This window comes from Plasmodium vivax, chromosome 9, assembly GCF_000002415.2.
Source record: "Plasmodium vivax chromosome 9, whole genome shotgun sequence".
In the NCBI taxonomy this organism is placed as follows: Eukaryota; Apicomplexa; class Aconoidasida; order Haemosporida; family Plasmodiidae; genus Plasmodium; species Plasmodium vivax.
In genome coordinates, this window is record NC_009914.1 from 231713 (window position 1) to 259497 (window position 27785).

Genomic DNA, 27785 nt, shown 5'->3' on the forward strand with positions numbered 1-27785 from the left:
TCCCAACTCGCAGGCAGAGGGTTGGGGCCCACAAAAGCTGCTTCTTCACTAATTCAGGGGGGGTGCAAAAAATGGAAAACGGAAATAAACAAATACTTCCGGGTAGCTTCTATACACTACACGTGTGGCACAGCGCCTGTATTTTCAACGCGTGCCGCTCTCATAACATATATATGCCGCTCTACTGCGTACTATGCATTATTGCGTTCCATGCCGGCATCCGCATAACTCCACATGGCGCAAAACTCACACAAAAAGGATTGCAATTGGGGGAGGTATTCTCAAAACATAAAAAAGGGGAAAAAGGGAAAAAAAGGAAAAAAAAAAGAAATAAAAAAAAACATTCACCTTATTCGTGCGTATAATTATTTCCTTAAGTGCCGCGAAAAAAAAGGGTATCTTTTTTCCTCGCACGTATTTTTTTTTTCTCTACGCAGTTGAGAAAATATGTATGCCTGAGGTTAGCGGACGTACACTATAAATACGCTTACAGCTACGCGGCCAGCACTGGGGGTATGTTTGCCCCTCCTGTTCGCGCGCATACAAAAATGAATTATATAGCGTGGGTTCTCTCCGCGGCTGCGACAAACAGAGTGCGAGGCGCCAGCGGTACTACCACGTCAATGTACATACGTAAAAAGGTACAAACGTTCACATACGTAAGTATGCATATATGTATATACGTAGGCATATGCGTATGTACGTACGTTTGACTAACCATGCATACGCTGCTAGCTAGCCTCCTCCTCGTTCATACAAATTTTGGGGCACGCAAAAAAGGGGAAAAAAATAAGGGAAAAAAAAATAAGGAAAAAAAAAAATAAGGGGAAATTTTCTATAAGATAAATTAAACGCATAGCACGTATCCCAGTTGGTCACTCATATACGTCACTGGAAAAACAAAAAAAAAAAAAAAAAACATAGGGGGTGAGAAACTTCAAATGGGGGGTTTATGTATAATTATCTCGCTTAGTACATTAAAGAAATGTATTTATGTATGTATATGTATCTATATGTATGTACAATGTATAAGCTCATTTATACATACATACAGGGGCGGGGTTAAACATACATAATACATGGCATATATTCACAGCTCATATAAATATATATGTATATATGTTTATATGTATATATGATTATATGTATAGATGTTTATATGTATATATAATTATATGTATATATGATTATATGTATATATGTTCATACGTATATATGTTTATATATATATATATATACATATGTGGTAGATATTTTAAAAACAAGGAAGAAATGACGAGCATAAAAAAAAAATATCTTTCGAAAAATAAAAAAAAAAGAGAAGGTATAAACATTTTCAGGGATACGCTCATTCAATACAGGCAAAATTAATTCGACCGCAATTAAAATGTACATGCCACATAATATATATGCGCAATCGTTCGCTCATTCGATCGCTTTCTCGCATGTATGTATGTACCTGCGGTATTTTGTGCGTATATTTGCTCGTGGCATATACATAAAAATACATATATCAATGCATACATATGTATTTTTACATTCCCCCGCCGTATTTTCTATACCGCGCTGGAAATAATACGTATTTCGCATACGCGCCTATGCACATGTATAACTACGGCATGCAGCGCGTAGCATGTAGCGCCTATCATATGTAGAATGTACCACGTAGTGCCTATCACGTGGGATATGTACCGCGTACCGCGTAGCATTTACGTGTACGCTGCGCATGTAGCTCCTGTGGGCCACCGCTGCTATTTGCACTCGCGTATTTTTTATGCGCTGCTGCGAGTGGACTTTGGCGCTGTTTCTCGGCTGTCCCGTAATATTTATCGCTCCTCACTCTGCGGCTGTTTTCTTTTACTTTCTCTCCTCTTCGGTGTATTAATTAAAACAGAAAAAATAAGATACAATAAACAATGCGGGGAAGCTATCAAATTTGTTAATAGCAAATGAACGAACTCAAGGGGTTCGCAAAAAAAAAAAAAAAACAAAAAAAAAAATAAAAAAAAATAAAAATAATTGTATATATAAAAACACCGTGCAGTGCTAAATTATGCAGCCAATTTTACATTTGGAAAAAATGTAAAATACATGTAAACGGAAAAAGGATAGCGGTGCGAAAATTGCCACAATAATATGGGGGTTATGGTATTATAACGCTGCGTAAAATATGCCACTTTCCGCTGCTTTTTTTTCAAAATTTCTTCCCAAGTTCAAATAAATTTCATATAACGGAAAATGCAAAGGCGGAAAAAACGGAACATAACAAAGTGGATGTGGTACGGGTGCCTGTACACGCGCGACAATACGCGGCATACGTATGCGCGGTGGGGTATACGCCCGCGGGGGGAAACAGTGGCCCCTTCTGCGGCCTTTGCGGAGCGGCAAGTTAAGTTACTTCGCAAATGTACAAAAGTGTGGCATCGCTCGGCGCGCGCGTGGGGCACATGCACGAATGTATGGATGCATATATATATACATATAAGCATATATATATATGTATATGTTTATATAGTTATATATACGCATGCGCGTATCCACGCAGGCACCCCACGTGTGGCTATTTTTAACGCATGAATGGGGGCCGCTTTACCGGGCAAAGGGCCAACCAAATGGGGCACGAAAAAATGCGTTCGTCGATCTGGCCATATATCGGCTGAACGTTCAAAAAAGGGAAGCCGTCCAGGAGTGATTTGCAAAGTGGCCCATTCGTTCCCTTCTGCATAAACAGATGGACGAACGCACGAAGTACACATTCGTTCGCGAGCACGGAGTGTTTCTTAACTGGCACACATGTAGCTCACGTAACAAGCGTACATACCATGCCTACGAACATACACGTACAGGTACGCGCGCAAGAGTATCAACGGGAAAAATATGCACGTGTAGACTCTTACAAACGGATGTGGATAAATATCAAAACGTGAAAAGAAAGGACGTTTTTTTATGTCATGTGAAAAGGTGGCGCAAAAAAAAAAACACTTGGCTGAATTGCTTCCTATCTCTCTTTATCACGCATTTGTTTATTATGCTTTATTTTTCTTGCTTTTTTTTGTGCTGAACACTAATCGCGATGCGCGTGGCAACACAGTGGGGAATGGGCAGGAATTTTTTACTCAAACGAGTGCATGTTTTGGATGCCCGGGAGAGGTGAAAAAAACGGAAAAATGCATATGCGTATGTATGTGCATATGTACGTACGCATGTATGTTCGCATGTACGCAACCGCGCATGTATGTATACACGTATGTGTGCTGGTTTATACGCGCGCGAACGTATGCATCCGCACGTATATGCATCACATAAAGGCGCACCACAAACAGGCGCATATCACCAGTACGCGATCGCGCATGTGTATGACTGGGCGCTAACACCTCACACAGAATAAAGCGGACTAAAAAAAAAAAATGGTGTGAATGCAAAAAAAGAAAAAAAAGGTGAACTTGTCACATATCGTTAATGGCTTACACCAATTGGCCAAAAAAGCGCCCGCTTTAACTTTCTACAACGGAATGTTAAGCAGAGCGGAAAAAAAAAAAAATAAAATTAACATAACATAAAACAAAAAAAAATAAAACAAAAAAAAAACAAAAAAAAACAAGACAAAACAAAACAAAACAGAACAAAATAACAGCGCATTCTATACAGCATATTTTTGCCACTCCTTATGGTTCAGCAAAAATGCAAAAAAGATGCCCTCTTTCATGTGCATGTACTTTTAACATACGGCCAGGAATATGCGGGGATGGCAACGCCGCAGGCAGGTCACGCAATAACACTACTGCGTGAGATTCCCAGCATATCGCGCGGGGGGCATATGTGTCACCTGCGCCTCATATGGCTTATATCGCACATATCGCGTATACACCCACTCCTATGCCGCGTTACACAGGAAGAGCTAAGAAATATGCATTAGCAAAACTGCATGCAGGGTGATTACGTATTATCAATGTGTGTTTCCGTGTGCCATAAAAATGCATGCCTTCACGCATTCACACACAAAAAAATAAAAAATAAAAAAAAAAAAAATAAATAAAATAAAGTCATATTATATTATGTCATGCCATGCCATATCAGATCATATCAGAACAAATCAAGCCGCGTCCAATCAAATCGAATGGGCAAAAAGCAGTATACAAATATGCCAAACGGCCCACATGAAAAAAAAAAAATATTCCTCAGAAGAAATGCTCTGCTGCAAATGTGATATGTGCAAGCCGAATTTTTTTACACCATTTCACATGCGCAAAAGGGGCATGTACGCGTGTAGGTACGAATGCCTAGGCGCGGTGTTCACGTGCGTACACGTAGGGAAAACATACGCGCATATGCTTAGGTGCCTACACGCGTGACGCCCATACGCTCATACGTTCATACACTCGTGCGCCCAACCGCCCTTATGCACATGCAAACGTACATAGGGGTGACTGCGCGCGGCATATCAACGTGCGAAATGCCCCACGGAGCGGGTGCACATTTTTAACAGGTTAATTAAAAACACCAAAGAAGGGGAAACAACAAAAAAAAAAAATAATGCAAAAATGAAAGTGTGAAAAAAAATAGGTTCCTCAAACGATCGAAAAATATATTTCTTTTAAAATACAGCAGGTACGCGTTCTATGTCCTTCCGTTTGCGTTGTGTATGCGGGCGGCAAGGAGGAAGCGGCTGCCTCAGCTCTTTGCTCACAGGGTGAGGCGTGCATACGCTTGTACGCGTAAATAACAACACATGCACGCACGTACGTACGCATGGATATGCTCGCGGGGCCTATACACCTCCTAGCGCGCAAGTCGGTATTTCACCAACGCGGCATACCTTCTTTTCCCGAGGGAAAATTTTTGTAGAATTACCTGCACGTACGTATGTATATGCCACTATATATACACATTACTTATGTGCACGTACAGCCTGCACACATTTCAGCATATGCAAAAAAAAAAAAAAAAAAAAAAAAAAATTCCTCGTGCATACGCAATACATATATATGATGTATTAAGCAACAAAGGACAACGCGCTCAGATATATGCATACGTGACTTAATTGTTACTAGAGGAATCGCCTCTACCGACGTGCCTCTTCGCACGTATTGTTTGTTCCTTTTGGGGGGGAAGCACTTGCCGTAGCTCTGCACGAGCAAAGCGAGGTCCAGTGCGAAGAGCGAATTATATTATGAAAAGGGTGCACTCGCGTAGAGTTTGCCAAAATTGGTCAAAAAAAAAAAAAAAAAAAAAAACATAAACAAGTGTAAAAATGTATACCAAATAAATACGACAAATGCACACACACTATTTACGCAGTTCCTGTGGGGAATATACACAAAGGAACGCGCTTTAAAGAACGAGAAGCATGCGCAAATGCGCGGGGAAATAACACGCAATGGCGAAACACACGAAAGGCGTAGACTTTGGCTTTTGCGTGCGTTTTCTCATGCCCTGTTCTAATTTCGTGAGCTTATATCAAATTAAAAAAAATATGCAAGTTTTTACTGTAAACGCGCACTTATGCATACATATACGAATGTGCATATGATTATACACGCATGCATATGCATACATTTCACGCCCTGTGGGCACAGTTCTGCCGGGAGTAGTTACTCACACGCCAGAGCACCTCTACACAGGTGTCCGTGGTGTACAGGCAAACTGAAATGCGCGCACAAAACTGTGTGCGTTCGAACGATTTAACGACAAAAAGATTTTGTAACGAATGACTAAAAAGGTTTAATATGCATTTGTATTTTTCGCAAATTATTTACGAGAAAAAAAGAATGTACTCAAATGAGGTAAGGGGTGGGGGTGACGGAAAATGTGGATGACAGGGGAAGCATTTGAAAGGCTTCAAAAATGGAGAATAACGACCACCCGTTTGTTAAATGGGCGGGTGAAAAGGTGACTACACTACGGGGCGATTACGTGACGATGAAGATATGTCAGCGGAGATGACGCAAAAAATTTCCCGCTTCATATGTTCAAGAAAATAGTCGCGCTCGCCAGGCTGTGACTCACACACGGGGGGAAGCGTGTGAGGTGGAGTAACGCAAAGGTGTAACGCGAAGGTGTAACGCGAAGGTGTAACTCAAGGGTGTAACTCAAAGGTGACACTCAAGGGGTAACCCTAACGTGTAAATCAATCGCATGAGGGAAACACGTGGCACTCGCAAAAACCCGGCGAATGTACTCAGTCGCAAACGGGGAGTGGCGCGCGTGCTTCGTGAAATGTACACAACTTTTTCGTAAACTTCTTAACGGTAAATTGTTCAACGTTTCAGATCGCGGAGAATGTTGCAGTTACAGTCGCAGTTATAGTCGCAGTTATAGTCACACTCACAGTCGCAGTCGTGATATTAAATTTTACTCGAAAATGTACCTTTCATTTCCATTAAAAAATTAAAGATGTAAATCTAAAATATTGACGATAAAAGCTAAAATGTTATTTCTATCAGATACAGTTAGTCGTGTATTTATGCAAAGGTTGACAAAAAAATGGATAAATGATGAAAATGTAATTAATTTTTTTTTTTTTTTTTTTATTTTCACGTTGTGGTAAAAGCGATTTGCATGGTAGAATGCTGTTTTTTTTTTTTTTTTTTTTTCCCGACATTTTTTTTTTTTTTTACGTGAAGTGTGTGCATGTACATTCAGCTGTATCCTGCGAGTTGATTTGTGTGCGAAATGGTTGATAAAATGGCCAGACTAAAAACACATATTATTGTATGTACACGCGTACCGCATAACCAATGTGTCGTATACACATGTACACGTATATACACACCGCACGTCCACCTCTACGTGTATACCTCCCCCCGCGAACTGTTCGTTTGTCGTGACAGCTGAGGCAAAGCGGAGAAATATGCAGCTCGCCGTGCAACGGAAAAACGAGGCGGCGAATATTCGCCATTTGTAGAGTCATGAAAACGCGTACATGTGCCAAATACACACTGCCCGCTGGTACACAACTCCCAGGGGGGGGAAAAAACAAATCGCATTTTTTGTGTGCAACAGGTTATTTTGCTTCGCCTCTGGCAGTTCGCCTCTCAGAAGTTCGCCTTCCAACATTTGGCGCCGCCGCGTTTCGCTACATTTCGCCTCGCCTTACTTCCCCCTCCACTCTTCCCCATTTTGCCGCTATCTCTGCGCCCCCCAAAGATGCCACAACGTTTAAGCGGAATGACCCCCACGTATTTTTGCTGCGCGTTTTTTATCCCCCATTTTTGAAAACTGGCATATTTTCTGCGCATTTTTTTTTTTTTTTTTACACATCCCCAGAAGCAACACACGGGAAAACATCTCGCCCAATCGCTGCTCATCGAGTTAGAAAAACAACGTTAATTTGAAACCCTCCTTTCGTTATGTCGTTTTCACCCGCTTTTTTTCCCTCTTGAAAATAAATTTAACCATTTTGTAAAATTCGCGCGCATCAAAATGTTGCTCCCTGTTCGGCGCATTTGCAAAGATGTCGCATTTGTTTTGACAAAATGGCAGGAAAAAAAAAAAAAAAAAAAAAAAAGTATAGGTAAAAGTAAAAGTAAAATCATATGGCCAAACACAAAGCATAAAAACCACCTTTAAAAATTACCTCACTTGAGGTAGCCAAATTGGTAAGCCATTTTTTAAGTCAAATTTGGGTTAATCGGTCACGACGCACATGTTACCGTTACACATTGGCATGAGTATTCACTCACAATGGTTTTTTTTTACAACTGCCGTACCAGCGAATTGCGCAATGCCTTTTAAAGATTTTTCTTCTCGCCTCTCCAATGTGTGCGTAAAAAAAGGCAAAACTGAGGGGAGCGAATTCTGACATATTGGCATAGCGTCAATGTGGAGGTCGCCCCGCCGATCTTTCCCCCCGTTCATCGCAACATCGCTCAAAAGGGAAGAAAATCCGAAGGCGCCTTTCGCATTCGCGCATGCATGAAGTTGTGTATGCCCATTTCTACAACAACGCTCAGCATAGAGGTTATTACTCCTACTCTGTGAAGGTGCGAACGAAGTATTTGCCCCTCCGCTGACACTCCGAGCTCTTCCCCCGTTAAGAACGCACATCCGTAAAGATATGCTAAAATAACCCCCGTCCAACGAAAAGGTTCCCCGCGTCATCATGCCCCCCACCATCAGCGCATTTTCACAAAATCGACCCAGCATGAGTTTTCCAAAAGGCAAAACACGCTTCTTCAATTTTCCATGCGCTCTTTTCTCCCACGAGTGGTGATGCTTTTACCCATTCGTTAGCAACCCCTAGGGGCAGCGTACTACTCAGTGACTTCTTCCTTTCGTTGGTCATCCCTTATAGGCGGGAAAGAAACATCCCCTGTGTAACGTCGGACAGTGTCACTTTGCAAAAACGTACGGGGCGAAGAAGTCCCCCCCTGCGGGATGTCTTTTCCGAATTGCGAAACATGTGCCTTTTTTTTTTTTTTTTTCACCCCCCGTTTGACGTTTCCACCAATTTTGCAAACTTCACCATTTTGTTGATAGATCAAAAGGGGAGAAGCGGAATTAGGTCTTACGGAGGATGGCCGGGTGAAATAATAGGGGGGGAGAAACGATCCATTTACGCGTGTGCAGCGAACGAACTAAACAATTGACAAACATATCGAATTATCTCGTAAAAGGGAGAAAAAAAACACACGCGCATAGGCATAAGCATGGGCATACGTACATATGTGCCTGTGCGTATGCCCAGTTCGTATCGAAACACCACGACAGGGGTGGAACATAAATGCACGCTAACTCCCCCCCCCTGATGTGCGGGCAGAAACAGACATAGCCGCGTTGGCGCATGTGCACGCCGACACAGACCTACATTCGTGTATTTCTGCGCACACACACACAAATGGGCCAACATCAAAATGGTGGTACAATGGAAGTAAAGGACACGGGAAAAGTGCTACAACTATGCCGACACGGAGGCAAGGGGGGGAGGAAAAAAATACAAACGGGTTTTAATTTTGAAACATTTTTTTTTTTTTTTTCTCATTGCAAAGGAGAAGGGTCAATGGTGAACCACAGAAACGGTTCGCCACAAACGCGAACGTACTTGCGCTATACCAGCAAGGGGGGGAGAAAAAAAAGGCAGATACCCTTTGACACATCTCCCCCTGAGAGAGAAGCACACAAACGGAGCATTCGTACGTACTTCCCTATGGCACTAAATTGTTAAAGCAAATAGGATGACTACTCACCCTTCTTGTTGCGATCCCTTTTGCGGGCAAAACTTCTGCCACCTTTGACGGACACCCCCCTGCGAACTCCATCGTGAAGATTTGTAAAGTGCTTTACGTATTCGAAGCTATCATAACCAGAGGAACTATCATAGGAGTATTCGTCCCCCTCGTTATGGTTAATTTCTTGTGACGGCTCTGAGCTGTGGAAAATGCTGTGCGGGTTGACAATACGGTTAGTCTCTTCACCATGGTACTGCCCATACAGGAAGGTACTCCCACAGTGGGGATTCACTCCGTCTGCAGCATCCCTTGGGTGTGCCTTCCAGTCGTGCATTGCTTCATGGGGCCATCCTTTTGGACTCCTTTCCTCCCTGTCGTCCCACCTGTTTGACATATTCTTCATTGGGATGACGGGATGACTCGCTTTGAAATTCTTCCAAAATGGTACAGGTGGTGTTCCCACTTCGATGTTTCCCCCCCCATTGGTGGGTCCTCCTTGGGTAGGGGCTCCCCCTCCATGAGTGTAACTCTCTTCATAAGGCAAATGACTCACAAGGGGGGATCTTCCCTTTAGGGGGAACAACCCAGTGGCGGAAGTGCACGCCTGCTCCTGATCGGTTGCCCCATTTTGCGCCCATCCCGCTGCGTGCTGCACTGTGATGCCGCTTCTCCTGTGCAGTAGGGGACGGTCCACCCCATCGGAGGGGCAGAAGTGGGTTGGGGTATCCCCACCGAATTGCTCACCACCGCCCCCCAGTTGGCCGCCCTCCCAGTCGAACTCCCGCTTGTGCTTGGGCGACGGCATGAAGAGCGGGTTCCTCACCTCCTTGGGGGGGCAGGAGTAGTCGTACGGCTTGTTCCTGCTCCCCTTCAAGTTGCCCATGTCCATAATGTTCAGCGGAGCGGTGAACCCCACCTTCTGAGTGGGCAGTCGGTAGGATATGCTCAGCAGCCTCAGTTGCAAAATGATGAAATCGTAAATGTCGGTCCGCAGCTCGAAGACCTTCCTCCAATTGCCCCACCCCTCGACGCATTTTATCCAAAAGCTAATTTCGTAGAAATGACCTGGCTGTAAAGAGTAGCCAAAATATAAATTCTTCGTTTTGCAAAAGTCACTCGGTCTACTGTCCACCAAAAATTGTAAACTCTTCCTGAGCTCCTTAAGTGCAAGCAGAGGGGTGTTTATATCAACCTTAAAGGATATGTCTATATAGGCATTTTTGGACCTACTCTCATTGTAAATTTTGGCATTACTAAGCTTTGAATTTTCGTAAATAACAATTTTTCCTGTGGTAGTTTCAAATTCGGTCGTATACGTTTTGATCTTCTTAATGTACATGGCTTCTCCTCCGTCTAGCCGTATGCGATCCCCTATGTTATACGGGTTAGAGAAGGCTATAAAAATAACGGAGGTGATAAAGCTTGTGTACATATAGCTCAGAATTACCGTAACAGCTGTTATGAAGGCAGCCCCGGTCACTATGATGGTGTCTACAGAAACTCCAAAGATGAATAACAGAACGACGGATGCTAGGAAGGAGAGAAGAATAGACATTAGGCGACGAACCAGTTTGAGGATACTCTCTTGTCCTTTCAAACTTTTTATAAATTTCTTCCTACACGATATAGCTCTCTTTATTGCATTTCTAAACATTAGCATGTCAATTTTACCATGTCCAGACAAATCGAACTCCTTCATGAATTCTTCTGTCTCCTCTGGCTTTAGAAAAACCTCTATCATTTCTTTTGTTATGAATTCATTTCCGTTTATGCTCATCTGCATGGGACTCCTCACATTCATAACAAAAGGGTCGTCAATCTCGAGAGAGATATCCCTTTTTGCCCTACTGAATCGTCCTTTTTTACTCTGCTTAAAGCATAAACATGGGCACAATTTCGCTTTCCTATTCTCCTTCAATTTTTTTACATTTATTGCATCGCTTCTCTCCAGCACATTCAGCTCTTCGTTCAGGAGATGCGAATGGTAGTACTGCGGCTTTTTGTTTGTAGACCCGTTGTTTTTCATCTTCTTGCTTAATTTGATAGATTCCTTCATTTTGTTATTTGTTTTTTTTTTCCTATCGCCGAATAGTTGGTATGAAGAGTTCACTTCCCGAGTGTAGGACTCCTTGTTGCTTTCGTCGCTGGAGATGTTCAGTGTGGTGTTTCGCTTCGCCGGCCCGTTTTGCGGGGGCGCCCCCACGCTGTGCTCGCTGCGCAGCTGCGTCTTCGCGTTCGCCACCTCGACGTCGCGCGGGGGGGTCTCATCAGTTTCGTCCGCTTCGTCCGATTCATCCGTTTCGTCCCCTTCGTCCGCTTCGCCCGCCTCATCCTCTTCGTTCACTTCTCCCCCTTCCCCCACTGCGGGGGCGCGGGTCGCCCCCCTCTCGGAGGGGCCCCTCCCCATTTCGCACTTGTGCGTCGAGTCCGTGGTGTACTTCTTCTGCAGCACGTCCTCAATTGTGAAGTCCTTTATCTGCACCTGCATGCTGTTGTAGTTTTCCAGCGGCGGGTAGAACGCCCCCTCCTCCGCGCCCTTCAAATCGTCGTACAGAGCACCGCCGCCCCCGACGGGGTCTTTCTTCTCGCCCGCCAATTCCTGAATACCAGACAGGGACGGCGTGATGCAGATGTTAAACTTGGTGCCTTCCAAAGTGGGCGTTTCTTTCCTGGTGAGGTTTGGGTCCTCCTCCAGCTCGTCCTTTCCTCTGGTCGCGGCGGGGGGGGGAACCGCCTCTCCTTCCACTGCACCACCGTTTTGTGTCTCTCTCTCTAGGTTCGCCCGCACGGCGTTTCCACCGAGTTCATCATCCGAGGGGTGACCAGAGGGGTGACAGGAGGAGCGATCAGAGGGGCGACCCCCTTGCACCCCCTCGTCGGTAACTTTAACACTTCTAATTTGGTGCACCCGGGGAGAATCACCTGCGGTTACACCGTCCAAAGCCTCCCCTCTGTGCTTCTCCCCCTTCACACTCTTCACCTCATTCGTGTCGCTAACCACGGAGGGCGTCCTCCTCTCCGCCGTTTGGCTGGACGCCCCGCTAATCAACCCATGAGCGCGTCGCTCACCGGGCTGTGCCACCAGGTCACTTTTCCCCGGAGAGCCTCCTCTATTCCCCGTCTCCCCCCGTTCAATCGCTCCCGATTTCCCCCTCTTCCTTTGCGCGACGCTGCTGGCATTTCTGGATCCCCGCTTTGCTTTAGGCCTCTGCTTGGCCCGACTTTTCGCCTTGGCCGGGGGCCTTGGCTCGCCAATCCCGGGCGCAGAAGAAGTGGCGCGCCCCGCCTCAGCGGCTTCCCATGCGGTTTCGTTGGCCACTCCCCTAGAAGCTTCTCCCCTAGAAGCTTCTCCCCTAGAAGCTTCTGTATCCGCTTCCCTCTCCGCTTCCCTCTCCGCTCCCCTCGCCGCTTCGCCCCTCGCCGCTTCTCTCTCCGCTTCGCCCTCCCGCGCGGCCTCCAGCCGGATGGCGTCCAAATCCATGTCGTTGAAAATGTTCTCCAAGTTGATCTTCTTCTTGGCCCTGGACTCGGAGTCGGAGTTGTTCACAAAATTCTTGGGGCTGAAGGGGAGGGGGGTTAAGTTGGAGTCCCTGTTCAAATTGAGAGTCATCAAATTCCTGTTGGGGGAAAACTCATCGGAAGACATGTTGTGCATGGCGGACCCGGTGAAGGCATAAGTGTCGTTCTTCTCCTGGTAGTACATTTTCAAGGACATGATGATTTGCCTAAAAAGGATATCCCCACCGACTTTAACAGAATTTTTATTAATCAGCGGAATGCTATTGTTTAGGAGAAAAATCAAAGGAGGGGTATTCACAACGTAGTGACAAGCTAGCCAATTTTTTATGGTCGAATTTTCTGTCTTCACAATATTTTTTGCCTCAAAAATGGGTGGGACAAGCAACTTCATGGCATTTTTCTTCTTATTTCTATTTAGAGCAATTTTGCAGCAAGTACAGTTACGAGGCAAATTCTTAAACAGTAACAACTCAGCCTTATCCTGCACAAACTTCTTACTGATGTCATTCGTTTCCAGCTGCCTAATCATCTTCTCATCCTGGTACAGCTCGTAGCCAAAGAGGGACCTGATATTCTCCTGCTTATCTGCCATGAACATGAACCACTCAATATTAAACTTGCGCAGAATTCCATATTTGGACAAATATTTCCCTAACAGGTCATGTGCATTCATGAGGAAGCCCAGCTCAAATACAAACGATATAATGGAAAGGAAAAGTAACCTGGCTGCAAATATAATGTACAATAAGACAGGGAAGGTAATTAACCAGCTGATGCTATTCAAAAATACGAATGGGTTGTCCTGATCTTTATACCCAAAAATGCGAAGAATAAAGTAATTCTCATTTTCTTGGGTCCCCTTTTTTAAAATCATGTTACTCCTCCAGTAGATGACCTGGACGGATGACCATAGGAGGTACACCAACTCGGGGTCCACTGTATTGTAGAAAGCTGCGCAGAGGGCACTTGGCTGTAAAAGCTTCTCCAAAAAAACCTTCTGAATGATCGCATGAATCACCATGATGAGAGTAAAGGAGGCTATGTTCACCCCCAGGATGAGGAAGCAACAGTAGATGCTCCCATAAATGAACGTCCTATTATATTTCGGCTCTGCTACCGGGTCGTGCAAATTAGGCTCCGATAAAGAACTCAAACTTACACAAAGGACAATCAAATTCATGATAAAGTGAATTATAAACCATAGGCCTGGAGAAAGGTCCGGATATATGATGGACAAAATTCTGAGGATAATATCCCCAAACGTTTCGCTCTCACTTTCGTCTTCTTCCTCCTCATCGTCTTGCAGAAACTGCGGGTTGTAGGACGACTTCTGGATGTACAGATTCAGGGCGTTGATTCTGTCTTGCCTGTTCATGTATGACCTGGACATGTCCATCATGAGCGACTGCGGGTACTTCGCCTTCGACCCGCTCTTGTAGTTTTCTTCCCTCGCCTCGCTCATCATGTTGCTCTCTCTGTGTGGTCGCCTCTCCCTGTGCTCATCGGGTTCCCTCCAGTTTGCCCCCTGTACAGTGATAAGCGATCTCCTTATGCCGAGAACTTCAGCGGTACACTCCTCGCCCAGCCGTGAGACCTACTCGGCTGTCCGCTTCTCACACTCGTGAAGGTTTGAAGTTGGCATGCACTTTTCTCCCTCCGATTGTTCCCCAGCTTCTCTGCACCTACCCTACTCTCTCTTCTTCGTTTTCGCGAAGGTGCTAGCGCGCAGGTGTATACGTAAATAAGTGAGTTCACTCATCCTACGCACACTTCCCCCTGCGCGGTGGTTCTCCCCCAGAGGGTTCTCTCCCAGTGAGTTTTCTCCCAGTGAGCTTTCTCCCAGTGAGTTTTCTCCTGCGCGATGCGGTGCCCTCTTCAGGTGCGCTTTTTTTTTTTTTTTTTTTTTCCCTTTTTTTGTCTCGGACCAGTGTGATGGCTCTTTCACAAAAATTAAAACTTCTTCAAAATCGACAAATGGGGGGGAATTTTAGACAAACAAATTTTTCACCATAGGAGGGGGGTCGCCCGGGTAGCTTCCCTTCAGCATTCGCAAAAAAAAAAAATGGCACCCACTGGCGTGAATTCACCCCCACTCGCTTATACCCATGCGTAGCATTACATTTGCGTACACGCGCGTGTGTGTGTCCACTCACACGCGGCGTCGCGCACATGTCTATGGGGAGGGAACTGCGCCTATGGAACCGCGGCGCTATGGGCCCGTGGCGGGCAGCATATGGCGAGCCGGGGCTTCCAATCCGGGGGGCCCCCTTCTTGGTATTCACGCGCGTGGAAGAGATACGCACATATAGATAATGTACATGCGAATGTATATGTGAATGACCATGCGAATGCACACGCTACTGCCACTGCGTGATGTATGTGCGAATGCCCCCGCGCGATGTACGTGCGAATCAGTCCACTCATTCGCCGCTCCCCATCTCGGTCGCTCCACACCAGCCGCTACTTGTGGACGTCTTTTCCGCGACAGGCGCCCGCAAGTGGCCGCAAACCACTTCGCCCGTGAACGCCACAAGCAGGTAACGACATAGGTCTAACAAACCGATTTAACAGTATATTAGCCCAGTTAAAAAAAAAATGTAACAATTCTGTTTGAATTAAAAAGAGGAAACAATATTGACAGCTTTAAAAAAAGAACAACCAGTTGTGCTTATCCTGTAACCACGTATTTTTACGTAAAGCTATTTTACTTTAAAACGTTTCGTGGGAACCCACATGGGAAAAATTACGCGGCAAAAAAGTCAACTCACGTCAAATGCACCGCTTTGAAAAATATGCCCAGTTGCCAAGAGGCAAGAAAAAAAAAAAAAAAAAAAAAAAAAACCACCTGTGCACACGTTTTAGCAAGCCAAACGACAAGCATAACGTAAAACCTGCCGGAAAAAAAAAAAAAAAAAAAAAAAACCTTTTCAATTCTCTGGTCATCCATAAAGTTTATTTGCTTAAAGTGGTTGCATAATAACAGGTTGCAAAATGGCCAATCTGTGATCTTCTTTTTTTTTTTGGGGGGTTGCCTCCCCTGTAGCGCAAAAAGGACAAACCTTTGCCCCCTCTACATTTTGTTTACGTATCGCTTGCGTAAGTTGTTGCAATTTTTACTCACGCATGGAACACTTTGGGGCAGAAAAAATGCCAACGAGGTGGCCCACTTGTTTATATCTTCACCCGTCGTTGCTTACGCGCGTGAGTTGCAGCCTGGTATAGGGCCTCCATAATTGATAGTTCGTACGTTTGCAAAGGGGAGTTATACATATGTATATGCGCGCACGGAAGGGCGGAAAAAAAAAAATTTCAGCACAAGGCAACCAAGGACAGTCAACCAGCGTGCGCGTGTACATATACATGGCACACAGAGGGGAGGCAAAATTTGCTAAAAAATAAATCCTACATCAAATTTTTTGTTGCAATAGAACTTTTGGTGCTGACCTGCATAGCTACATCGAGTGTGGTGCCTCTCCCCACCCAGGGTTTTTTTTTTGGGGGGTATTATAATATGCTTGGCGGCCTATTTGTGGTTGCTCGTATGTACGAATTGTTTTCCCCAAATGGGGAGGCACAATTGTGGGGGTTCCCATTTTGGAAAATAATTTTTCACACCACAAAAGGGGCGGGGCAGGGAAGAAACCCCATTTTGTTATCTGCGTTCATCGTATGCATATCCCCTTTTTAACTTTATTTTATTTATTTATTTATTTTTTTTAATGTTATAAAAATTTGCAACTTGTGGACCCCGCCATACGTTTGCCCGATGCATTACGCAGTGCCATTCGTGTACAGACCTGCATAACAGACACGTCTGTGTTAACTGAGGTGTGGCAATCTGCCAACCCTCAAGGAAACACTCATATGCTTATGTGCACACATTAGAGCAGCACGGTTAACTGGGCAAAACGAGAAAATTTTTACCTTTTTTACCTTTTTTTACCCTTTTTTCCCCTATGCAAAACTGGGAAACATCCCAATGTGCGTGTAACTTTCGGCATTCTACTATACATGCACATTTCAACTGCAGTGTTGTGAATGACGCCTTCGCATTTTCCCCCATCAAGGGAAACAGTAGTTCCCCTTATACGCACGTTACGCCCATTCGAAATAAAAAAATGAGGGAAGGGGCATGCCTTCTTTCCGCCAAATGGTGAGGCCAACCAGGCTGCAATGCACATTTATACAAATGAGCAGATAAACATACACTATGAGCTACTCGTTTACACATTCCACTGCCCCCGCGTAAGTGATGATGAACCGTGATGTTCACTTAGCTGTGTTGGAGGATGCCCCATTTTATATGTGTGTCTTTACCTCTCTCTTTTGTGGTACCCCCCCCCTTTGGGGATGTTTCCCCCAAGCACGCCACCTAGGGGGTGAGAAAGTTAATTCTTCGTTCATTTTAACGACAATAAATTCGTGAAGTAGGGGGAGGAAACACCTGACAAGGGGTTGCCAACCCCAGCCGTAAACTCACACACCTGTATTGTTTAGCCACTTGACAGGCACATCGATGCGATGCGTTAAAAAAAGGATTTTGTAAAAAGAGTGTTATAACTCAGCTGGCAAAAAAAAAAATTCCCCCTAAATGTAGAGTGTAAGAGGCAAGAGTAATGGAGCAACGCATGAACAGGTGAGAGCTGCGTACTGGGGGCAAATGGCCTGATTCCCCACTTGCACACCTCAACGAAGTATGTACGTGTACTTTTTGCGCGCGACTCGGCAAGTTTGCCCTTTTGGGGGGTTCCATTTTTTGCCCTTCCAGTTTGCACTTTTGCAGCTTGGCAGCTCGGCTATTGGCTAATTGGCTAATTCTCACCTTCAGAGCGCCCACTTCAGCCACGCCGCGGCCCCTCCAAAGCAAAAACCGTCCCGCAGAAGTTGGCGAAAAATCACCAAAGCGTCATCCTGCATGCCGTTTCGCGAAACTCCTCGACGCAGCGCATCATCGACGCGCCCCATTTTTATTCGCCCCCGGAGGGGCAACCGCTTCAGCGCGAGCTGTACTCTTTTTAAAAAAAAAACCTGAACACAAAAAAAAAAAAAAAAAAAAAAAAAAATTATGGCTATTTACCTGTCATGTTATGGTCAGGTAAAAACGCGAAAAAAAAATCCAAAAGAAAAGAAAAGTCGTGTGGTACTGCAAGGCTGTGACTCAGAAAAGAGAGTGTAAAAGGGAGAAAGTGGCTAAAAAGCGGACGCAAAAAAATACGCCCAGAAGTGGAGCTACGCCGAGGGGGAAACATATATACATACGTAGTACGTACGTACGCTCGTGAAAATATACTCGTGTATTTTTTTGTGCCTGCCGCCACAGGCGAACCAGAGCTCGAAGCCAACGAACGATGGAAACCAACGCAGGCAGTAGCGCCACGGACGAACCCGCGAAAAGCGCGGACTTATTCAAAGACGAAGGCGACATCGACGAAAGGGGCATCGGCGCAAACGGCACTGTGGAAGGCGGAGACGTCGAACGTGGAAACGGCGAACGTGGAAATGTCGAACGCGGCAACGTCGAGAGCTTCAAAAAGAGGATGAAGGCTGCGAAGAGGATGCCGTCCAGGAAGAAGAGGAGGGAAATAAAGGACGCCGAGTCGGAGGAAGAGCAGGACGCCCTGGAGGCGGAGCAAAAAGAGAAGGGAAAGGCGGTAGAAATGGGAGAAACGGGGGAAGCCAATTCGGAGGGAGAGCAACAGCTCGATGGAGACCGCGGCGGAAAGGGTGAACAGCACCCAAACGTGGAGGACCCAGAGGAAGACCCCTCGAATGAGATCAGCCCCGGGAAGAGGAAAAGGAAATCAAAACTGAAGAAAAAAGGCGAGCAAGAACAAGTTAACGAAAGGAGCAGCCACTCCGCGAAGGGCGACATTACCACGAAAGACAACATCTTTGGAGACGAAAACTTTTCTGATGAGAGCCAGGGCGGTGAAGGCAGCGCGGGGGGCGCAGGTGGCCCAGTTGGCCACGATGATGAGGATGACGGCGATGACGATGACGACGATGACGATGACGATGACGACGATGGCGATGACGACGACGATGACGACTATAACGAGCACGAGGACCATGCCAACCAAACGAGCGAAAGGAAAAAAAAAAAAAAAAAGAGAAAGCTGCGCCACAGCAAGGGTAAACGCACGGACGAGGGCGGCAAGAGGAAAAAACTCAAGTCGCCCGCGAAGAAGAGCAAGTTTATAGATAGCGTCGCGGAGGAAGGGGAGGAGGAAAGCGAAAGCGAAGGAGACAGCGAGGAGTACGAAGAGGAAGACCTAATCATCGACGAGAACGATCAAGGGGGGGGGAAAAAAAAAAAAAAAAAAAAAAAATCACCAAGCAATGGGAACTTCTCCGCTCTGAGTCTACTGGACGATGAAGGAGACTACGACAACGACGACTTAGTCGATTCGGGCAAATCTGAAAAAAAGAAAAAGTCCCATTTTGATGAAATACTAGAAAATTTAAAGATGAAACGAAAAAGAGTGCAAAAGATTTCCGAAGACGACGGTCTGCAATATTGCGAAAATGTTTTAAATCAAATGATATTAATGCATGAGCAGGATATAAAAAATATAAAAGAAAAAAAACCAGCAACAGCTAAGTTACAAATAATTGACCAAGTGTGTATGATTCTAACCAAGCCGAAATGGAAACCCTTTTTTATGAAGTTAAATATTTACCACGTCTTAGCATTATGGCTAATGCCCCTTTCGAAAAATACACTCCCGAACTTTACCATCCGAACGAACTTATTGAAGGTGATACAGCAGCTGCCCATTACTATAAAATCCTTGAGGGGTAGCCAGCTTGGTAAAATAATGACCTACCTACACACACATAAAGACGAAACTGATGAAAATAAAAAACTGATTAGGACCATTTTGCAAAACTGGATGGGTCCCATCATAGGCATTAATACAAACTATAAACAATTTTTAAAAGAAAGGCAAAAAAGAATTTTAGAAAATCCGGAATATCACAAGAAGGTCCTCGAAAAAGCAAAAACTTTGATCCCCGACTCGATTAGCATCGAGAAGGAGGAAGAGCAAAATGAATTGAAGAAGCATGCCACCATCCCCTTCAACAGCGAATGCTCCTTTTTGATTAACGTCCCCTCTTCTGTGCCCAGCTCCAGCAAGAAAATGATGCCCAAAAGTAAAATTAAGAGGCTCACCGATAATATGAAACTGCTGAAGAGGGCTCGCAAGTCCCAGAGGGTCTCCATCGAGGGCAAGGGGGTTGCCCTGTAGATGCACACACACATGCGCATATACGCATATAAGCATATACACATATACACACATATATGTGTGTGGTGTGTAGTGTGCCCCTCCCTCTGCTAGCCACCAGTTAAAGAGTCCCTTTTGCCCAGCACCACGGTGAAGTCTCCGTGGTGGGGCCTTTCCCCGTGGGTAACGCTCCCATGTGTACAGATGTTCTCCCACGTGCGCTCTCCACTGAAGTGCCCTCTTCTGCTGCCCCCTCGGAATGGCTAACACCCGGGCCATCGCGAGATAGGAGCCCCACCAGGTTGGGCCCTCCCCATTTCGGATGCCTTACATAATACCTTGGAAAGTGATTTACATGCTGGGGTATCCAGCCGTTCTGGGCCACGTCGCCCTGCCCAAAGCTCATCAACCTACCCTCTTTTTGGGGCCATTTTTTGTGGTAATTTTTCGCAACTGGTTTATGCCTCCCCCAATTTGAGTCAACCCAAATTTATTTCTTCCACTTCAGTCCGCTTCTTCCTTTTTTTTTTTTTTTTTTGTGTAGAACTGAGCGTAAGGCATCAATCTGATGACTGGCCAACACCACAGCCAAGTTAATGAATATATAAAAATTGCGAAAAAGAAAAAAAACACATGCAGTGGTTTACCTTTACATATACATATAATTATTGCTTTTATTTATATGCCTTTATTTATATGCCTTTATTTATATGCCCATTTTTATATGCTTTCATTTATATGCTCATATGCACCCCCCCGCCAGCGTGGCGGCAAGTGTAGAGCCCCCCCGTGCGTATTCGAAATTTTTTCTGCGCGGTGCATCGCCAACTTAGAAAAAAAAAATACGCAGCGCGGTTAGCTCATTAAGTACTATGCGCACGCTGCGCCACTGCAAGAGAAGTGGAGGGCGAACCCCCCCGGGGGCGCCCCTGCATGTACAGGCTAATATATGCCCACCTTGGCATCCACATCGAGACGCTCGCTACGACTGCTTTGAGAAAAGTGGGAGCGACAACTGTGCTTCCCCCTTGCGGCTTCCGCGCCCCCACCTCTTCCTCGTTGGCATATGTAGCTGAGGAAGTGAAGAAGTTAAAAGTGAGGAAGTTAAAAGTGAGGAAGTTAAAAGTGAGGAAGTTAAAACCGCGGAAGTTCAAACCCTTTCGTCGTTCCATGTGCAGTATTACGCATCTACAACTGGTGAGGAGAGCAAAACATACGGGGGGGAGCCACCGGGCGAATGTAACCATATGCCACCGTAAGGTAAGTACCCCTCTGTGCGTCGGCGGAATGACGAAGCATGCAAAAAAAAAAAAAAAAAAAAGCTAACAGGTTAGTTTTAGAACAGTTCTTAGGGTAGGTATGTAAATATAAATATGAAGATAAGTTTTTTTTTTTTTTTTTTTTTTATTTTATATTTTATTTTTTTTTTTCTTCATTTTTATGACTTGCTAAAAATTGCGACATTATCATGAGCAACTCTTTTATGGAATATTTTTCGTTTTTTTTTTTATTCTTCCTTTTTTTACCCTCTCGTTGCTGCCGCATGCCGTAGAAATGCCGCGTACGGGGTAACTCTACTGCGTTGAAATAGCCGAATTTTCGTGCATCCGCCCCCGCGCATGCAAAAAAAAATAAAGTGCGCATATATACACGTGTGTATTTTGTGCGCACCTACATAAATACAGGGGTGATTTACTACCACCTGGGAGTGCTATACACCGGCACATTTTTTTTTTTTTTTTTTTTTTGCTTCGCCGTGTGCCTCCCCAATGAGTTTCCTTTTCGCTTTATTCGTCTCCTTGTACAACATCTTCCTGCACAAAAATAAAAATGTCGTGGATGAAACTCTCAGGGAATATAAAAGCAGGGGGGGCACCACTGACGATCAGTACTTCTATCTACACCTCAGTCTGCATGAGTGATGTGGCAACGGGGGGGGGATATATGTGCGGTGCGGCAGGGGGGACATACGTGCCGGTCGGGCCGGGCCAACCGCAGTTCTCCAAGAGGGCTGGGACTGCCGCACAGGGTGCACAAAAATGCCGCCAAAAATGGGCGACAAAAATGCCGCTAAAAGTGGCCGCGTAAAAGTGTGCACCAAAATGATCGCGCAAAAATGCCCGCACCAAAATGGCCGCGCAAAAATACGTGCACCAAAATAACTCCACCAAACCATCGCGCATCACCATTTGACGAAAATGCGCGTGCTGTCCCAGCGCCTGGCCTGAGGAGTGCCCCCCGCGCAGCCCTTTCCCTCCATCGCGATCGCCACCATCACGGCAATAGCGGCAATCGCGGCGCGATGAAAGATGGCGCAGCGCGCGCGCGAAGGAGCGCCAGAGCACCCGAATGAACAGTCAGCAGCCCCCTCGCCGGAAGACGCAGCCACATGCCCAAACGGACATCTCAGCCAAAGTGCGGCAAAAAAAGGCACACACAAAAAGAGAAGAGAACAGGCATTCAAAAATTTTATCTACCAACATATTTTCAACAAGGATCGTTTTACGAATATATTTAAAAAAAAAAATGGCCATAACGCAGGAGGGAAACATACCGACCAGCATGGAAACACCGGCAGAAATCAAGAAGACGTGTGTGAGGATAATCAACTCTCAAGTGATGAAGAAGAGTACATGCTCTTTCTGAGCTACATATATAATGATATAACGTCGTTTATAGAAATAAATAAAAATTACCATTTAGAAAATTCTAACTATGCAGATCTTGAAGATCTCATTTTGGAAATCTGCGGGACCGCCTGCCGTGACGCCTTTCGAAACATAAAATCGATTTTTAAGTCGCCAGGGCAGGGGAGTGTGTGCGAGAGGGCAGATCATGGGGGTGTCCGCGGCGTAAATGACTGCGGTGAGGAGCGACACAATCATGAGGCACATGGTGACGATCTATACCATCCTGATTCACATGGTGACCAGCGATACCATCCTGACTCACACGGTGACAAGGGAACGAGGGAAGCCCTTCGAAGCCACCCCCCCAGCGCAAGCGACTCCTCCTTCTTCTTCATCCCCCCCATGGAATGCCTAGTTACGCACATTCACAAGTTGACCTCCAAAAAAGGGGAGGCCCACAACGATTGCAAGTTCGCATCCGACGTTAACGAATTTTTAAAAAACAACGGCTTCGATAGGCACCCCATTTATGGTTCTCTCCAGAGGGGGGATAAGCCGAGGGAGGAGGGGGAGGCAGAAAAGGCAGAGGGTGCAGAGGATGCAGAGGATGCAGAGGATGCAGAGGAGGGAGAAGAGGCAGACCCTTCTTTTCACGCTGAACTTCCTGCGCCACGAGGGGAGACTCCCCGCTCATTAGGGCAGAGCTCACCTGCTACTCATGAGGGAGCCCGCGAGAACGGCCACAGTCATTTGAGCAGCCACCCAAGTGGTTATGCCACGCTCGAAGCGGAACTGCCGCACGCACACACGGGGGGGGAAGAGCAGCCCCCCTGCAGTTGTAGCGGTGGTAGCAACTACAGCAGGAGAGACTGTACAGATCATCTCTTCTGTAGACGTCTACACAGCGAAGTGGACTCGACCCCCCCAACGCACAGTCAGGAGGGGCGACTCCTTTTGGAAGACGCAACGGAGGAGATCACCACAAATGAGAAGAAACATGACGAAGAGGGGGCCCAACATGCCCATTCACCACCAGAAGAGCATACACAGGGGGGCACCAATTTTGAGGTCAGCTCGCACAATGGCAGAGATACCATCTGTGTGCACATCCACAATTGCAACGAAAATGAAGCCACTTGGGCTCATCGGAAAAGTCCTGATGAATTTACTTCTTCTTTTCTGAATGGGAAGGCTCGTTCGGATGGAGGTGGTGCGATTTACTCCGCTTTTTCAGGGCCCAATTGTGCTCCCAATTTTGACTCGAATGATGGGCTGCCGAATGGACCCGCGCAAGGGAATTCCCCCCCCGACGGTGCTGCCCAGGATGACTACAATGATGATGATGATGGTGTCGGTTCGGTGGAGGAGGAAACCACGGGCGATCCGTTTTTGCGGGGTGAACTACTCATGAATGGTAGCTTGCAGGGGGGTGCGGAAGCACACAGGGAAATACATCATCAGAATCATTCGGACCATTCCAAGCAGGCTAGTCACTTCATCCCTTCTGACCCTTCCAAGCAGGCGAGCCGCTCCAACCGAGACGATGACGTGTTCGAGGACTGCCTCGACGACTATGTTAAGCCCGCGCGCGCCCCCAACGACAGCCAGGACACGGACACCAACGATGATGACTCGGAGGCCGACGCGGACAGCGAAGAGCACGACGTGGCAGCTGAGGTGGACGGCGTGGTAGCTAAGGTGGACGGCGTGGTAGCTAAGGTGGACGGCGTTGCCAGCGAAGTGGACGACGCGAACGGGGCAAATGCGCCCAGCGAGGATCACCCCCCCGATGAGCAGACCGATGTGCAGACCGATGTGCAGACCGATGAGCAGACCAGCAACAATGTCAGACGAGGAGAGGACATCCAGGTGTGCGGCGGACAGGGTGGTAGCCAGTTGGGGGATGATGAAGAGGGCATCCCATCAGAAGGGAAGGACCCCCCAAAGGGGCAGTCCCCAAAGGAGCACACCCCCAAAGGGCTACCCCCCCAAAGGATAATCGAGCTGGACCAAAAGGAATACCTCGAAAAACAGCAAAAGATGGTGAAAAACAAAACGTACGCAGACCCAGAAAGTAGGAGAGAATTTCCAAAAAATAAAAACCCCCACGATGACTACTACCACTACAAGTACTTTAACAGTTGTGAAAACGTGTCGAATCCGTATCGGTACATGAAGGTGGGGAGGAAGGCCAACATTCAGGTGACGCCGTCTCCCTTCCCGCAGTTTTTGAGGGACATCCAGATTTACAACATCAGTCAGAAGAAGATCCGGCTGAAGAAGTAGGTCTCCTTCGCACCCCGCAGGGGGGAGGTGGCACTATACTATACGTGTATGCTCGCCGCCCGCACAACTGTACACACACGTGCGCATATACATAAATGCGTATATACATATATATACTTCTTCTTCTACTTCTTCTTTTTTTTCCTTTCTGTGCAGAACGAACATAGCGCTCCGGAGGGACGACGTAGGCCTGCGCAGAGCGACAACCCGTGGGGAACGCGCCCCGCGCACACATGCTCACCATTTCGATCGTTTCAGCGAACTCCTGCTGCGTAATCCACGCGCACAAGTGGAGTTGTCACCACCACCCGTGATATGCGTTTCACCTTCCCCCCGTTTTCACAGGCAGACACGGGGATCCCAGAAAAGACGACCAGCAAGAAAAAAAGGCACACAAGAAAAAGGACAGAATGATCGCTACAATTATGGCTGCTACGATGGTGACAGCAGGATGGGGGGATGGTACTCATATGTGCTTCGCCCTGTGTGTTTTTTTTTTTTTTTCTTCTTTTTTTTGTTGCATTGCTTCAACTCTTTTCCGCACTGTGCGAATCCCCCGTTCGATTTGTTCCTCCTGTGAGGGGGCGCCCACAAAATGGCTGCCTTTCTCTGTGTTATCATCGCTTCGGCCTGCACAACGTTTGTAGTTTTTCTATATACGAGTAAACCGTTTTGCCCTTTTTGTATTTTATTTTTTTGGACTTTTTTTTTTTCCGTTTTAAGTAAACCTTTTAATTTACCCCTTCTATGTGGAGAGCGACGACCAGAAGGTCACCCACGATGGGAGGCTCCCGTGGGGACCATTCTGATATGCCTCTCCACCACGTCCCAATTTGCATTGCTATTTTGGCTCTTCCAGCCTCTCCCCCCTCCTCCAATGTGTTAAAGGTGGTGAAGCGTAACCGTTGAGGGGAAGACCACCTGGTGCGCTCTATACACTTACGTATGGGTGACCACATAAACGACGGGGGCGCTGCAAATCGAGGCAACACGGAAACTGAGCGTGCAGTACAGCCATTTTATGCGAGGTGAAATAAAAAAAAAATTGTCACCATTTGGATGCACAAAAATGATAAAAAGATTGTGGCCCATTTGGGGATAACCCCTCCTGTGTGATTTTTTTCTGGCCTTCCACCGCAGCTTGCATCTCTGGTAGATTCCCAGCGAGTCGATCGAGGAGCCTCCAAATGCGGTTTCCCCCTACTTCTAAGGAGGAGATATTACCGCTTAGCAGGGCAGCCCGACATATTTCCCCCCTTTTCGCCGCATCAGGTGGGTGCTCCCATGTAGGGAGTAGCCACCCTCCCCCCGCCTACCAACACGCACACGTAAAGCAGCTCCATTTTCGCGTATTCCCGCCGATCACCGATCGACCCGCTTGCGGAAAGACTCCACCACCTTTGAGAAGCACAAAATGCGAGTGATCATCCAGCGGGTTAAAAATGCCGCTCTCAGTGTAACCAAAGAAGGCAGCAGCGAAACGGAAAAGCAGCTGGAACTGTTTAGCGAAATACAAAATGGAATCATCTGCTTCGTGGGAATACACAAAAACGACAGTTGGAAGGACGCGCAGTACATCATTCGAAAGTGTCTGAACCTGCGACTGTGGCCAGACGGTAACAAAAGTTGGGATAAAAGTGTAAAGGATTTAAATTATGACGTTTTGGTTGTCTCTCAGTTTACCCTCTTTGCTAACACCAAGAAGGGAAGCAAACCGGATTTCCACCTTGCCAAGGAACCCAAAGAAGCGCTAACTTTATATAACAAAATGGTCGAGCAATTTGTTAAGGACTACAGACCTGAGAAAATAAAAACCGGCAAATTCGGCTGCTACATGAACATCCAAGTGACTAATGATGGGCCTGTTACCATTTTTATTGACAGCCACGACGTCAATTTGGCTGGCTGACTTGGAGGGGGAGGCGGTGCGCCCAGAAAAAATGATCGCCCTGTGTGTGCATCTGCGCGCAATGTTACATTCTGCTGCTTTGTTATTTGTTTTTTTTTTTTTTTTTTTTTTCCTCCTCATGCGTTGTGAAGAGATAAACAGGAGGTGCTCCTCCCACGAGAGGTTATTTCCACATCGCGCGTCACGCCGCAAAGGTGCGCAGGTACATGCGCGCATTTATCGAAATTGCAAAAAAAAAAAAAAACTTGGCAAACTTGGTACACTTGGCAAACTTGCCCCACTTGACAAACGTGCCCCACTTGGCTGTCCCCCCAAACGGAATGGCCCGCCTGAGCAAGAATCGAATTAGCGCCCTACTGCCTCAGTGGAGCTACAGAACCAAGCAGGGCTGCTACGACTACATACAGAGGAAGGTCGTGTTCCCGTCCTTCTCGCAGGTAAGGCTGCTCATCCATGGGTGCCCAGGCGGAGGTGCGCCTACATGTGTGCAAAGCATTTAACGAACAGGTTGTTGTGGGCGACGGTGAGGATGTCAACCGGGTCTGCGTGTGCCCTGCGGGTGAAGTAGCATCCCCACACCGGCGCGCCGCTACACCAGTGCGCCGCTTCCCCCCGCAGGCGAGCACATTCCTGAGGGACATGCTTCACCAGAATGAGAAGATGAATCACCACTGCAAGTACACGAGCGACTACACCAAGGTGAAAATAAAAATGTATACGCACACATCAAAAGGGGTAACAGAAAAGGACGTGGCGTTCGCAAAAGTCGTGGAGGGCGCACTGAAGAATTATGCTTATGAAGCGGTAAAGGAGGGCCAGTCAGCGGGGAAGAGAGACACTTGAATGATGCGTCCACCACACGGGGTTCTTTTTTTTCTTCTCTTTTCATTCCAACGTGGGAGTAGCACACTCAAGGGATTATCCCACCATGTTGGACCAGAATTTTGCAAACGTTTGGCAGCAAGGGAAAGGGTATAGTGACAACTTGTAGGGAGACACTTAACAGGGGTCCCTCCCTCGTCCCCATTTCTTTTTTTTTTTTTTA

At 46.5% G+C, this 27785-nt stretch overlaps 4 protein-coding genes across 4 annotated transcripts, besides 43 other annotated features; 3 read left to right on the top strand and 1 right to left on the bottom strand.

The window, feature by feature from the left end:
* Positions 1–3242: 3242 nt before the first annotated feature.
* Positions 3243–3281: a microsatellite.
* Positions 3282–4164: 883 nt separating this feature from the next.
* Positions 4165–4325: a microsatellite.
* Positions 4326–5028: 703 nt separating this feature from the next.
* Positions 5029–5067: a microsatellite.
* Positions 5068–5691: 624 nt separating this feature from the next.
* Positions 5692–5748: a microsatellite.
* A 208-nt stretch (positions 5749–5956) lies between these two features.
* Positions 5957–5979: a microsatellite.
* A 207-nt stretch (positions 5980–6186) lies between these two features.
* Positions 6187–6212: a microsatellite.
* A 178-nt stretch (positions 6213–6390) lies between these two features.
* Positions 6391–6411: a microsatellite.
* A 1136-nt stretch (positions 6412–7547) lies between these two features.
* Positions 7548–7574: a microsatellite.
* Positions 7575–7676: 102 nt separating this feature from the next.
* Positions 7677–7704: a microsatellite.
* Positions 7705–7773: 69 nt separating this feature from the next.
* Positions 7774–7824: a microsatellite.
* Positions 7825–8299: 475 nt separating this feature from the next.
* Positions 8300–8323: a microsatellite.
* Positions 8324–8436: 113 nt separating this feature from the next.
* Positions 8437–14151, bottom strand: PVX_091075 (hypothetical protein, conserved; the record flags this gene model as incomplete). The annotated part of the gene is made up of 1 exon (XM_001615158.1): positions 8437–14151. One exon carries the CDS (start codon positions 14149–14151, stop codon positions 9178–9180), a length of 4974 nt encoding a protein of 1657 aa, XP_001615208.1. The 3' UTR covers positions 8437–9177.
* Positions 9301–9329: a microsatellite.
* Positions 9768–9797: a microsatellite.
* Positions 10247–10270: a microsatellite.
* Positions 10624–10657: a microsatellite.
* Positions 10891–10933: a microsatellite.
* Positions 11683–11704: a microsatellite.
* Positions 12283–12307: a microsatellite.
* Positions 13764–13842: a microsatellite.
* Positions 13991–14023: a microsatellite.
* Positions 14128–14151: a microsatellite.
* A 905-nt stretch (positions 14152–15056) lies between these two features.
* Positions 15057–15087: a microsatellite.
* A 61-nt stretch (positions 15088–15148) lies between these two features.
* Positions 15149–15173: a microsatellite.
* A 685-nt stretch (positions 15174–15858) lies between these two features.
* Positions 15859–15886: a microsatellite.
* A 380-nt stretch (positions 15887–16266) lies between these two features.
* Positions 16267–16290: a microsatellite.
* Positions 16291–16994: 704 nt separating this feature from the next.
* Positions 16995–17033: a microsatellite.
* Positions 17034–17611: 578 nt separating this feature from the next.
* Positions 17612–17675: a microsatellite.
* A 93-nt stretch (positions 17676–17768) lies between these two features.
* PVX_091080 (hypothetical protein, conserved) lies at positions 17769–20341 on the top strand. The gene has a single exon (XM_001615159.1). It carries the CDS (start codon positions 18035–18037, stop codon positions 19934–19936), a length of 1902 nt encoding a protein of 633 aa, XP_001615209.1. The 5' UTR covers positions 17769–18034; the 3' UTR covers positions 19937–20341.
* Positions 19440–19465: a microsatellite.
* Positions 19512–19545: a microsatellite.
* Positions 20091–20153: a microsatellite.
* Positions 20342–20464: 123 nt separating the features above from the next.
* Positions 20465–20496: a microsatellite.
* A 609-nt stretch (positions 20497–21105) lies between these two features.
* Positions 21106–21144: a microsatellite.
* Positions 21145–22026: 882 nt separating this feature from the next.
* Positions 22027–22052: a microsatellite.
* A 172-nt stretch (positions 22053–22224) lies between these two features.
* Positions 22225–24831, top strand: PVX_091085 (hypothetical protein, conserved; the record flags this gene model as incomplete). Its single annotated transcript, XM_001615160.1, has 1 exon — positions 22225–24831. One exon carries the CDS (start codon positions 22225–22227, stop codon positions 24829–24831), a length of 2607 nt encoding a protein of 868 aa, XP_001615210.1.
* Positions 22880–22912: a microsatellite.
* Positions 22912–22955: a microsatellite.
* Positions 23181–23220: a microsatellite.
* Positions 23222–23312: a microsatellite.
* Positions 24035–24057: a microsatellite.
* Positions 24668–24709: a microsatellite.
* Positions 24832–25130: 299 nt separating the features above from the next.
* Positions 25131–25161: a microsatellite.
* A 332-nt stretch (positions 25162–25493) lies between these two features.
* Positions 25494–25514: a microsatellite.
* Positions 25515–25691: 177 nt separating this feature from the next.
* Positions 25692–25717: a microsatellite.
* A 139-nt stretch (positions 25718–25856) lies between these two features.
* On the top strand, positions 25857–26827 carry PVX_091090 (histidyl-tRNA synthetase, putative). The gene has a single exon (XM_001615161.1). The coding sequence runs from the start codon at positions 26246–26248 to the stop codon at positions 26738–26740; it is 495 nt and encodes a 164-aa protein (XP_001615211.1). The 5' UTR covers positions 25857–26245; the 3' UTR covers positions 26741–26827.
* Positions 25990–26022: a microsatellite.
* Positions 26828–27785: the final 958 nt, after the last annotated feature.

Excerpts from the sequence above, each read along its gene's own strand:
- PVX_091080 (XM_001615159.1), top strand. The coding sequence starts at position 18,035 with ATGGAAACCAACGCAGGCAGTAGCGCCACGGACGAACCCGCGAAAAGC.
- PVX_091090 (XM_001615161.1), top strand. The coding sequence starts at position 26,246 with ATGCGAGTGATCATCCAGCGGGTTAAAAATGCCGCTCTCAGTGTAACC.